This window comes from Lipotes vexillifer, unplaced genomic scaffold (genome assembly GCF_000442215.2).
Source record: "Lipotes vexillifer unplaced genomic scaffold, Lipotes_vexillifer_v1.1 scaffold95, whole genome shotgun sequence".
Lineage (NCBI taxonomy): Eukaryota > Metazoa > Chordata > Mammalia > Artiodactyla > Lipotidae > Lipotes > Lipotes vexillifer.
This window is the reverse complement of record NW_006791458.1, coordinates 2,779,856-2,792,623: the sequence shown is the minus strand read 5'-3', so window position 1 is coordinate 2,792,623 and position 12,768 is coordinate 2,779,856. Positions and strand designations below refer to the sequence as shown.

The 12,768-nt window shown below is 38.9% G+C and overlaps 1 protein-coding gene across 3 annotated transcripts in view; it reads right to left on the bottom strand.

Moving 5' to 3' along the window:
* Nucleotides 1-4,399: 4,399 nt before the first annotated feature.
* RNF145 (ring finger protein 145) overlaps nucleotides 4,400-12,768 on the bottom strand; it is a 64,277-nt gene continuing 55,908 nt past the window's right edge. For all 3 annotated transcript variants that reach the window (XM_007464415.1, XM_007464417.1, XM_007464416.1), the window contains exons 9-11: nucleotides 9,619-9,766; nucleotides 8,325-8,681; nucleotides 4,400-6,021 (exon numbers count right to left, since the gene is read on the bottom strand). In XM_007464415.1, the coding sequence (XP_007464477.1) occupies nucleotides 5,638-6,021; nucleotides 8,325-8,681; nucleotides 9,619-9,766 (889 nt within the window). In that variant the 3' untranslated portion in view covers nucleotides 4,400-5,637. The remainder of the gene's footprint in view (nucleotides 6,022-8,324; nucleotides 8,682-9,618; nucleotides 9,767-12,768) is intronic.

The window sequence follows — 12,768 nt, the reverse complement described above, 5'->3', positions numbered from 1 at the left end:
GCCACAACAGTGAGAGGCCCGCGTACCACAAAAAAAAAAAGAGAAAGGTTTCCTCAAACATCATCTAAAAATGCACCACTGAGGCCCATCAACAAAACAAAGCAGAGTTCATCAACCCAGATTTCACCTGAATATCTGAAGTTTTTAAGTTCTGTTCTACGAGTTCTGAGTTCTGTATCTGAATTCGGTTAGATAATCAAAAATTATCTCACAGAAATTACTTCCAGCTGACACGTAACATTATGCTCTCTGCCTCTAGAACTAACAGAAGTCTCTGCCATTTTTGAACTAAGGGGTTTACACAAGGAGCTATGTACTAAGTCCCTCTGTTTACTCAGTAGGTATGCAGAGGGCTCCTGCCCTATGCCAGGCACTGACAACACAGCGGTAAACCGAAACTTAAGTTTAATATTTGGCATAGCACATAAAAAGTACATAAAGCTCATCACTCCATCGGCGGTAAAGATTAAAAATACAGATGGGCAAAGCCTTAAGAGCAAAATGGTACCTCAAAGATTATTTTTTCAGATGAGGTTGAAGCCCAGAAAAACAAAGGCTGGCCAAGGATCATACAGCTTGAAAGGGAGTAAAAATGATAACTCAGAGCTTCTGCCTTTACTCAAAGCTCCTCTCACCCCTTTTGCTGCCTATTTCCCTAAATACAAGGGGACTGATAAAGTATCATCAAAGGAAATTAGCAGGCTTGATGCCCATCAGAGAGATGAGTTCAGTTTGGCAAGTTGTCATTTGGAAAATAATAGAATATTCCATCTAGAACTGACTCAGAATTTTGTCTACATTCATGGAGATTATTATTACCAGCTAGTCAGAGGCCATTCTCTCTTACCTTAGAACATATAAAACAATAGAAAAGCAAGGAATTGCTTGTATCTATTAAGAACAGAAATAAAAATTAAGGGTCATACAGCCAACATTCATAAAAAAATAGGTTAGGAAAAGAACACCAAGATCACTGTCAGTGAGATTAAGTAAGATGAACAGGACACCAGGAGTGTGGTCAATAGCAGGGTTTACTGTCTTCACTGGCCATGTCCTACCTTTTACTCTCAACCATACTGCAACCGAATGTCCAGTCCACTGGAGGAAGGAAAGAAAGTATTTTTCTGAGTGGCCACAATCACTCATTCTATAAACTGCTCCTAGTATTTTTGATTATTTTCTAAGTCAGTACTACCTACAAATACAACCCTGTTTTTAAGAGTATTCTCTATCTTCAAAGGTGGGAGAAACAGGTGTGCCTTAACTGATAAACTACAAAATTGTTTGGAATGTATTTGAATTTCAGAAGCTAATGACAGGCACTGGACTTCAAAGAGAGATGTGAAGGAGATCCCTGGGTGGGCAGGGTGCTTGTCAATGGGGGTAGTTCTGCTATCACTGAATATAAAAAGCATCTTGAAGAGACTAATTCCAAAAGTGAGATTATGGGTGCTTTTTGTTTTTTTAAATTATTTACTTTCCAAATAATGTGTTGAAAAAAGTAGGGAAAAGTATTTTTTTTAATCATATAGCATTTAAAAAAAATAATCAAAATCTAATAATTCCTGTTTTCCACTTGCCATAATTCTAAAACTGGAGAAATTCTATTTTTAATATGAAAGCCAGAGTAGAAGCAACTGGAATGTAAAACTTGTTCTTTACAGCTTTTTTTTCCCCCCGAAGATCAGCACATGATTTAGTAATACTTAAATCTCTGTAAGGTTATTGTCCCATTACCACAGACATAGAAAAAAGCCTTCCCACTTAAACCCGGAGACTACAAAATTTTTCCTTCTCCATTAACCAATTAAATTTACAATTTGACATATGTCAAAACCTTCTGGGAAAGCAGAGTGTTTCCAATGTAAAAGGCTTATGAAAACAGGGCATGTTCTTAAGAGAAAACATGGAAGCCCTAATGAGGGATTTCAGGGAGCCATATGTTCAGTGTTGGAAAATCAGACCTCTAGAGACATGCTGTGCAAATAGCATGATTTAGATCATTAGGACAACAGTTTTACATGAAAAAAATGAAAGTGGAAATATAAGTTGAACGAGTATGACAGTTTCAACTGTTTAGTACTAACTTTGATGTCAGAGTTCATAAGGTGATAAAATTTTTTAAGAGGGAACTGATCATGACAGGAAATACATATACACTGTCTGAAAAACAGTGGAGACCATTAAGCAGACAGGGCTTACAGGGATGTGATATTTCCTCACTTAGTTTGATCAAGTATCATAGAAGGGAAATTGAATCTAATTTTCTGGTTTTCTCTTCAGCAGTACAAACTAGGTGGTTAAACTTTATGTCTTCTTCTTAAATCAGAAGTCTGACAGTGAGTTGAATACTATTAAAAAAAAAAATGACCAGAAAACAGAAATTTGAAATACAGATGGCATTATATAGTGCTACTGTCCCAGCATATTAGAACAAGGAACAAATTAAGTCAGAGGTGCTCAACTGGTATATTTTCAATCATTCACAGTGTGCTCCCAGATTTTGAATAATGTGTAAATAAAAAATTAAGTGGTGCTTCCACGGAGGTGTGGCAGTCATCAGCACAGCGGATGCATTCTCTTTCCAGGCCCAGGAGGAAGACTGAACTTCCGCAGCCTCTTGTGCGGGTGGGACCACAGCTCTGGCCAGGGGGTGGTGGTGCATCCACTGCAGGGAGGAGCAAGTAACTGCTAGAGGACAGCATTCTAGAGCCTTTTCCCTTGCCATGACCGTCAGGAAGGTTCAAGTCAGTGACTGTTCCAACAGCCTAGATCCCTGAGTACCTGCACCAAATACAGCACCCCACCCACTCTCCAACAGACACATATGCAGTGTGTGGGATGTAAACCTTTGTTTTGAAGCCATTGAGATCTTGAGGGGTTTTGTTACAACAACATAATCTTGCTCTCCTGACTGAAACAAAAGGATATGCGCTGATAAAGATTGTTATTTGCCCACCAGGCTGCTGGGCTGAGAGGCTCATGTGACTTGGTTAAGTACAGCTGGGGTCTCTGTGCTATTAGGAGGTTAAAAAGTGGTTTGTAGGGCTTCCCTGGTGGCACAGTGGTTGAGAGTCCGCCTGCCGATGCAGGGGACACGGGTTCGTGCCCAGGTCCGGGAAGATCCCACATGCCGCAGAGCGGCTGGGCCCGTGAGCCATGGCCGCTGAGCCTGCACATCCGGAGCCTATGCTCCGCAGCAGGAGAGGCCACAACAGTGAGAGGCCTGCGTACCGCAAAAAAAAAAAAGTGGTTTGTAGGGGCTTCCTTGGTGGCGCAGTGGTTAAGAATCCGCCTGCCAATGCAGGGGACAGAGGTTCCATCCCTGGTCCAGGAAGATCCCACATGCCGCGGAGCAACTAAGCCTGTGCGCCACAACTACTGAGCCTTCACTCTAGAGTCCACAAGCCACAACTACTGAGCCCGTGTGCCACAACTACTGAAGCCCACACGCCTAGAGCCCGTGGTCCGCAACAAGAGAAGCCACCACAATGAGAAGCCACCACAATGAGAAGCCTGTGCACTGCAACCAAGAGTCGCCCCCGCTCACCGCAACTAGAGAAAGCCCGTGCACAGCAACGAAGACCCAACGCAGCCAAAAATTAAAATAAATAAAATAAAATAAATTTATTTTTAAAAAAGTGTTTTGTAATATGAAACTATGACAAAGAAATAGTTTTATGAAAACAGCTGAGAACTTTTCCTGAAGTCTATATGAGATAGTCTGCTTAAGGATGGCAGAGTTCACTGTGCCATAAATAATTTCAACTTCATATGCAATTTTATTCCTTTAAACAAGGCACCAAACATTTAATATTTGAATATGTACCTTTTACACAAGGGCTGAAGTTCAGTTGTTTTTTTTTTTTTGAAATTCAGTTTTAAATCCAAGATTGCTGCTAGGTTTTTGGACAACAGCCTGACTACCACCAGAGGGTGCCATCTGCTGTTTTCTGCCTGACCAGGATCACCAAAAGGTCGGTGAGAAACTTCCGGCTATACCTGGGGAGAAATTCATTCTGGTCTAGCCACTTCTTTTCTAAATGTAAAATCATGCTGGTGTCAGGCTAGTTGGATAGAATCACCCAGGAAGCTATGAAATGCACATTCTCAGGCACCCCAAAGGCTAACTCAGTAGGTCTGAAGTGGGGTTCAGAAATGTGTAATTTTTTTTAAAAGTTCCCTAGATACTTCTGATGCAGAGCTAGGTTTGCTACCACTGGTGTAGAAGATTTCAAAGAACTGATCCTTTTCAGTCAAAATGTTTTGCCAATCTGCAGGGCATTTTTTGACAGGGATCAAGATATCAGAAGCCCAGCTGGATAAGCAAAACCTCCTGAGAACAGAATTTCATTAAGACACCTTTTACAATAATAATTATCACAGAAATAAAACATTGTTATCTTCAAATTTAAATTTATTAAGACATTCAGCTATGTCTGTCAGTCTACATCCAAATTTGCTACTAAAAATAAAATAAAGTCACGTCCCACAGTAGGAATACCGAGTCTGAAAAACACTTTTTGAGCCAAGCCTATTGTATAAATAAATGACTAGTTTCTTTTCATATCAAAATTCCCATAAAAAATTACATTCCCCCCTCCCCAGTTCTACCTGTAGCCATGATGAATGTAAAAATTTAAATATGACAAATCCTTGTCAAAGAAAAGGTGCAAAGTCTATTAACAGCTTTAAAAGTGGCATTTGCAGAGTGTGATCATACAGTTATGTACTCATTCCCAAAGTGCAAATATTGCCATAATTTAACACTGTTTTGATTCAGTTGCAAGAATTAAACATTACACAGGATTGAAAAGTACACTTAGGGCCTTTATCAGTGCCCTAAAGCCCTTCCCACTTTGGTCTCCTATACTAACGTGGACTCCAAAGTGTTCATTAGAGTTTTAGTTTACTTCACACAGCCAACACAGTATACGATGTATTAACAAAAGTTTCATATACATCAAAATATTGAAGACTCCATCATAAAGTTCAAGAGTCTCAGATTACATGAATGCACCCGCAAGGCCCAAGTGCCCACCCACCCCCTCCCCCAAAGCACATACGAAGTATGAGCGTGCTTCAATCTTTGAATACAATCAATGCTTTTACGTCTTTGATTTCATTTCAGTGCTGTACAAATAATCACCTGACTGAGTTCCAATTAACTGAGGGAAAAGGGGGTAGAGAAAAGGGCTGGTCACCACTCATACTCTGTGACAAGAATGGTCCTGTCCCACAGAAAGTGAAATATCAGTTCCACTTCTGCCTGCTTCCTCCCACGGTGTCCTCACACTCTTTATCCTCCTTTCTTTAGCCCCTTTCAGACACTCAAATCTGATTTTATTTATCCCTTACAAATCAGGGGCCATTTCTGAAGTTGCTGAGGTTGAATTTTCTTGGCAAACCTCTACCAAACATCAGCATAGGATATATAAATACATTTTGATTAGCATACTTTGCAAAATTTCTCCCACAAATTCAAGGGGATGAAAGCAGGTGGTCTCCACTGAGAGTACTTCCTGGATTAGATCCTTGGAATGTCAAGTTTCCTGCCTAATCACCTCATACATTCACTCCTCAAATCTGGGCACGAATTCCATCGTGAGTTAACTTCTCCTCCAGAGTAGCAAAGTATTACTCCTGCTGCTTTTCTTCTAGGCTGACCTCAACAGGATGTACTGCATCTTTTGCAGTAAGAGGATTTTCCTTGGGATCACAAGTCCCTTCCTGGCTATCTGATCTTCTGGCAATGCACTCGTCATTGTCCCTAGAACCTTCTTGCACCCCAGTCCCCTGAGGACGCTCCTGGCCTGGGGGTACAGTACCTTCCTGAAGCACATTTTGCTCAGCTCCAGCAGGAGGCTGTGGTACCGGGTCAGCTCCTAACCCTGGCAGCTGTGAGGAGTTTTTGAGGTGGCAGTGGCACAGAGGGCAAGTCTCCTGGACATACAGCCACTTCTTGAGACAGCCTGCGTGGAAGAAATGACTGCAAGGTGTGATCACAGCAGATTTCATGTCCTAAAAAGGGGGAAAAAGATAACTCGTAAATGTCTGTTATCTAAAATCTTTGCTGCTATGCTCAAGTTCTAGTTCCAACATTTCTTTCTCACAAATTCTCCAGAGAAAATTTGCAACACAGATCTTAGAATAAAACTCATTTTATATTTTTGTAATAATCTTCTTGCCATCGGAGACCCCTTTATACAAATAATACATGAACCACTGGCTAAGCAATTTTTAAAAAGAAGTAAAAACCAAACATGAGGAAGAAACGACCTTTGTAACGGGGTTTGGACTTAGTATGAAACAAAGGTTATAAAACTGTAGCAGTATGATCACTGGGTCTCCACGAGTATAATTATAAGCTCAGGAAATCTGATGAAGATTGAACTTTTTCCACTTTTTTCCCTCAACACAGCTCAACACATTATTCCATGATGAGATTATTGGCAAGGAGACAAAATCAGCCACATAACACCAGGGTATTGGCAAGGAAGTGGAAACTTCATTAGGGACAATGTACATCCCAGTTTTCACGATATAAGCCAGTGTTTTTTCAAAGTGCATCAGAATCACCTGGAGTGCTGGCTAACCATGCATACTCTGGGGCCACCCCAGACCTACTGGATACCTGAAGATGGCATTCACAAATCCATAGGTAAAGCAAGCCACCCATGTGACTTTAATGCACACATAAGTTTAATAACCACTGGAATAAGAAATGGTATACTTTGCACTAGTAGCCCTTGCATAAGATATATTTGGGGAGGGAAGCCTAGGGATATGAAGTTTAAATTGTAGCAACATACATTTGGTTGATCAACTATTAATTTTGTTTAAAGCCCCAAAACAAGGAGCTGTGGCTATAATAGAAATTCCTTGCCAAGAACTGGTAACACCTGGGAGCCAACTTTTAAGCAGAAAGCCATCCAAGGAAGAGCAGCCAGCTAGGAAGGTAAGCAATTTGAGTTTTATTTTCAGTGTGATATCAGCAGGTAGTTCAAGCACCTCAAAAAAAGTGATGTGACAACAGGAAATACAAAAAGAGGACTCTCAAATCCCAGAGATGGTATATTTAGACACAGGCTGCTGAAGTTGATGTGCCACAAATCTGTCTTGGCTATGCTTTGTCCTGCATACAACAAGGCTACCGAGCACAAAGGACCCAAAAGAAGACAATGACCACTTAACTTTGGGAGAATCTACATTGCTCCTCAATCCCCCCAAATGCAAAAACAACCTGGAAAATATTATTTTGCTAGTACCCAAAAGTATGCTCTAATAACAATCAAACAGTGGCAGCTTAATTTTACTCTTAGGAAGAATTCTTATTCTAGATGGCCTTCATGCACAAACACATACACATCCCATCTACACTGTAAAGCAGCCTTGGAGCAAGTACCTCCCCTGTATACTCATTGACACTATCTATAGTTTTTTTCCACCAGCCCACACTTTTTAAGAGTGATTTGAAAGGAACAGTTTGTGTTGTGGCCCAGAATCTCTGCCCATACTTCCAACAGTACAGTTAGCTGCAAAAGCTGCTACTCAATCACCCTCCTGCACAGGTGACTGGTGACTAAACTCTAGGCCTGTTGTTTGTTACTGTTATATTTCCAAGCTGATTTAAATACTGTCTTTCAATTCTTGCTAGAAGGCAGTCATCAGCTATTGAGGGCTCAAGTGCCAAAGATGCCAGGGAGGCCAACCATAATGTACACCAATTGGGTGCCTCTGCCCTATCTCCTGCCCCCCACTTCCACAGAGGCTGCATCCACCTCAGATATACCTCAGCCCACAGGGAAGCGCATACTCTCTCCACCTACGTCAAGTGAATGAACGTTTACTCCCTACCCTGGAAATACCAGAGGGAAAGATTTATTTAGGTCTACAATATATTTGCATTGTTTTTATATATGATAGGAAAAGTAAACGTTCGTTCTTTCTCTCTCTTTTATTTTTTGAGTGTGTGTGTGTGTGTGTGTGTGTGTGTGTGTGTGTGTGTGTGTGTGTGTGTGTGTGTGTGTGTGTATTCAGGAGTAAATATAAAATACACCTGACCTGTTTTTCCTTTATTTATGGGTGAGCAATAATGTTGAAAATAACAATAAATTAGAACTTGAGGAACTAAATTTAAAACTTACTTTAGAAATAAAATGGAAATATTTTATCAGGTCTTTAATAATATCTGAGGCCCACTTTTTTTTTATCCAGGAGATAATTTCCGCCTGGAAATTTAACTTGAATTTGGATAATGTGGTTAAAGTCGCAAGGGATACATGGTATGAACCACCCAAATGGCTTCTTACTGTATGAGTTACCTGATAACAGATGGCACAAATATCATTGTGTTTCTCAAGCTGCTCTTTTGTAGCAATGGGTAATGATTTAATCTTATTCACAGCATCCCTTCGGAGAAGGAAGCTCTTCCACCCCAGTTGGGCCCGAAGCCACACATTATAGTAGGAATGGATGAAGATGATCATTGAGCCCATTACTGTCCATTCTCCAAAGATGGTCTCAGAGACGCCATAGGCCACCACACAGAGGGCCACGAGAAACTCCAGCAGGCGGTAAGTGCCGTTCACATAGTAGATGACATCATCCATGTTTTCTACTGGCTCTTTTCTGAATTCCTCAACCATAAATAAGACATAAATAAAAAGTGTTCCTAGAACCTGAAAAAAAGAGATGTATATAATCATTAATAAAGTTTTTCCTAGACTTTAAGTGATAACGCATTACTAATATCTTTAGTATACCAAATTTCATATCCATAGGAGACAGTGGTACAATTAAAATGTGGCTGATCTCAGCAATACAGATCTTTGATACTGAAAAGTACCTTGAGATATAACTTTACTAAAATGATTATGATTAGTAATCAGTCTTCTCTGACATTCTTTCCCTCTTTCCCCTGGTCACCAAAACCCTCACAATTCTATCTAAAATTTCCTAATTCTGTACTCATATCTATTCCTCAACTTTCAAAGAACGTTTACTTCTGCAAGAAACAATGAATAAATCTTTATTGCCAGTGCTACATTTTTCTTTTACTTGTTACTGATTAGGCAGCCAAGATACATTTTTAAGTTACAGTAAGTTTATCCATTCCACGGTAACATTGTGTGTGTGTGTGTGTGTGTGTGTGTGTGTGAGTGTGTGTGTGTGTGAGTGTGTGTGTGTGTGTGTGTAAAGTATACGTCAAGTCTGTGTAATACATATACAAGTATCATTTATTTATATACATTATGAAACTATGGATATTTTTGAGTGGGCAAAACAAGCACTAAAATCTTTTAATATTTTACAGTTACTTATCTATTTAAGATTTACATGACAGTTCTGTATCATACCATTTTGAAAAAGAGACATTGCAAAGTTTAATTACCTTGATTAAAAAAAACTACAATGACAGATAGGCTTAGTATTTTAATAACCTACCTTCTAACTCCTATGCTCAAATAAATGTAATGCATTCTAGTAAAGAGGATGGGAAGTAATCACCTAAATAGACCACTTATCATCATTAATCTTGAAAAAGTTTAATTCCTTTTCTGGAAGGAAAAATAAGAAAATCAGTTATTATATAAAGTTAATTAATCCTGGGCTTACCTGAAGAGAGGTGAGAATGCTGCTAGAAATAATGATAAGAAGCCAAAAATCCATGTGGAAAAACTGGCAAATCATATAAGCCATATATGCAGGGAACACCAGTAAAAATAAACAAAGGCTCACGGCACGGAAGTGTTTCCATAAACTCCTAGAGAAAGAAAAGTATCCTTTTAACGTGCCTGTCACCTAGCAGCACAACTAACCAATCTTGTGCCATGCTTCAATTTCACAGCATTTTACTGCACACCCTTCTCCATGCCAGTCACAGTGGTAGATTTCAAGGCAAGTCATGTCAAAGGCTTCAAAGCACCTTTTCTCTTAACACCCCACACTCAGTCAATTGACAAGTACCACCAATTCTTTTTTTTTCTGAATAGTTTGCTTTCAATCTCATTCTCATTCCAAGCAATCTCAAAGGGATGTCAGGCTTTTATAGCATTAAACTTCAACAATTTTAACAGTAATGTGCTGTCTTAAATTGTGACGTCCTCTCCTCACCTGCACCACCCTGGATGAAAATCTCTGCAGCCGTGAGTGCAGTGTTACTAAGAGGAATGGCTCTCCGATGAGCAGGGGTATTACCCCTCACATCTGTTGAGGTTGGGGAAAAACTATGAACCACTGCACTTTAAGACCTACTAGCTGATCTTCCTTCCCTTCTAGCCCCTGTTCCTAGAGAGATTAATCGTTCTAAAGCTCTGCTAGCATAATACTGTCAATACCTTCTCTAAACTTCCTAGCCTGGCATTTTAGGTGCTCCACTCCCAACTTTTTTTTTTTTAGCCTTTTTAAAATTTATTTTTGGGGAGCTGTGTTGGGTCTTCGTTGCTGCACGCGGGCTTTCTCTAGTTGCGGCGAGCAGGGCTACCCTTCGTTGCGGTGTGCAAGCTTCTTATTGCGATGGCTTCTCTTGTTGCAGAGCACGGGCTCCAGAAGTTGCAGCATGCAAGCTCAGTGGTTGTGGCTCACGGGCTTAGTTGCTCCGCAGCATGTGGGATCTTCCTAGACGAGGGCTTGAACCCATGTCCCCGCATTGGCAGGTGGATTCTCAACCACTGTGACACCAGGGAAGTCCCTATCACTCCCAGTTTTTTGGTCCAAACTTGCCAACATCTGTCCCTCACTACAAGCAAAGATGGTTAACTCTCTTCCCCAAAAAACACAAGCACTCTTAAAAATCCCACCAGAAACGCCTGCATCCCACTCTCTCCTTTTCTAAACGCTTTAGACTAGCTCAAGCTAAACAAATATATTTATACAGGTAATGATATCCTTTCCCCAGGAATCACCTACCCTCTCAGAATTCTTAACATCTGTACCAAACAATCATACAATAAATTGAAGCACTGCTTCAATATATAGATATTTATATATAATATTTTATACATTATGTATCATATACACCTAAACATTCTTACTTATATTTTTATTTTATATTTTATATATTTATTTTATATTTATTATTTAAATAAAAATATTTTATATATGTACACACATTTAAAAAAAGTCTTATCACCCATATTTAATCTCCTCAAAAACAGGATAACTCCAGCTCCTAAGCACAGAGGCTTGTTTGAAATAAGTGCCAAATAAAATTTGAAAACTTATTTCTGCTTGATATTTTTCAAATTATTTTCCATCAAATACTACCTTTTCTTACCTACCCATCTATCCACCCAAGTGCAAAGCCCTATGATATAAGCAGGACAAAAGTTAATTGTGGTCATTACACAGCAGAATAGTTCCATGCTTTTAAGACACCCAACAAGTGAAGAAATTTCTTAGACTTAGATTTCAGCTTCTGATTCCACTTGAACCCTCCTTGTCAATAGTGGAATACACAGCAGGGGTCCCCTAGTTATGGCAAAAGGAGAAGGAACATAATCTTTTCTTTTATTTAGCTCTTCGTACATTGTACTATTCTAACAGATCATTCCTTAAATATACCCCAAATTTAATACAGATTGTAAACCAACTTCTAAAAGAAAAATGACACAAAACCCTCCCCCAACATGTGCCTTAAGCAGAACCTTGAAAAAATCTTTTTGTGCAATAATAAAAAAGGTATGATTTCCACCCCCTACAAGTTTATTATTTACTTTATATATCCAATTTATAAGACAAATGATGATGTAATGACTTATTACCCCAACAAGGGGTTTAAAGAAAAAAAAAAAAAAGATGCTGGATACTTCCATTTCCTTGGTAAATAAAAGCCAAAGTTGGAGTAATTTTTTAACATAAGGATCACAAATCTAGAAAGAAATCAGCATGAGCCCCAAACAGCCATGCCCTCTCTTAAAAACTCAGTTACAATCTATGTAAACTGAATATCAAGACTTAAATCATTTAATGATTTTCTAATAAAAACAAACACAGATTATTTAAAAACATTACGAGGAAACGTGAATTTCAACCAAAATAGTTTAAAGCTCATAGCCACAATAATTATGCTGTTTTAATTAAATATCAGCATCTGTGATATGTTCTCAAGTCCATGTGAAGTATCTCAAGGAGACAGAAGAGTAACATAAATCATCCTGCCTACCTTTAACTCTACTACAACATAGGTGGGAGGAAAAATAACCACACTAAGTTAAATGCTATACTGTGTGGGACTGTCCACAATTAGCAAGTCTGATAAGAAAGTAAACTATTATTCTGGTTAAAATTAAAGCTAGGTACTTTGGAAAGTGTTTTACATCTTTTCTTGTCAAACATTTTTCTTAAGAGAAGTTAAGGGACAAATATAAACCTGCCACAGTAGCCGTGCTTTGAAATTCTAAACTTTTACTTTTTTTAAAGAAAAGCAGGCAGTAGTTATAATAGGGCAATTTACCTTAAAACTTTAAATATATTTTTCAAAATCAAGCTAGCTGTGATTCACTTATATAATTTACATATATATACAAACATATATTTATACACGTACACAGAAAAGTAAATATAACATTATGCCAACAGTTTTAAACTTACGTCTAATTTCTATGTTTTATATACACACAAACATTACATACATATTTATCCTTATTTAAGCAGTTAAAATTCAATAAAAATCTAATTTAAAATTAAATATAAAACGAATAGCGGGGCTTCCCTGGTGGCGCAGTGGTTGAGAGTCCGCCTGCCGATGCAGGAGACACAGGTTCC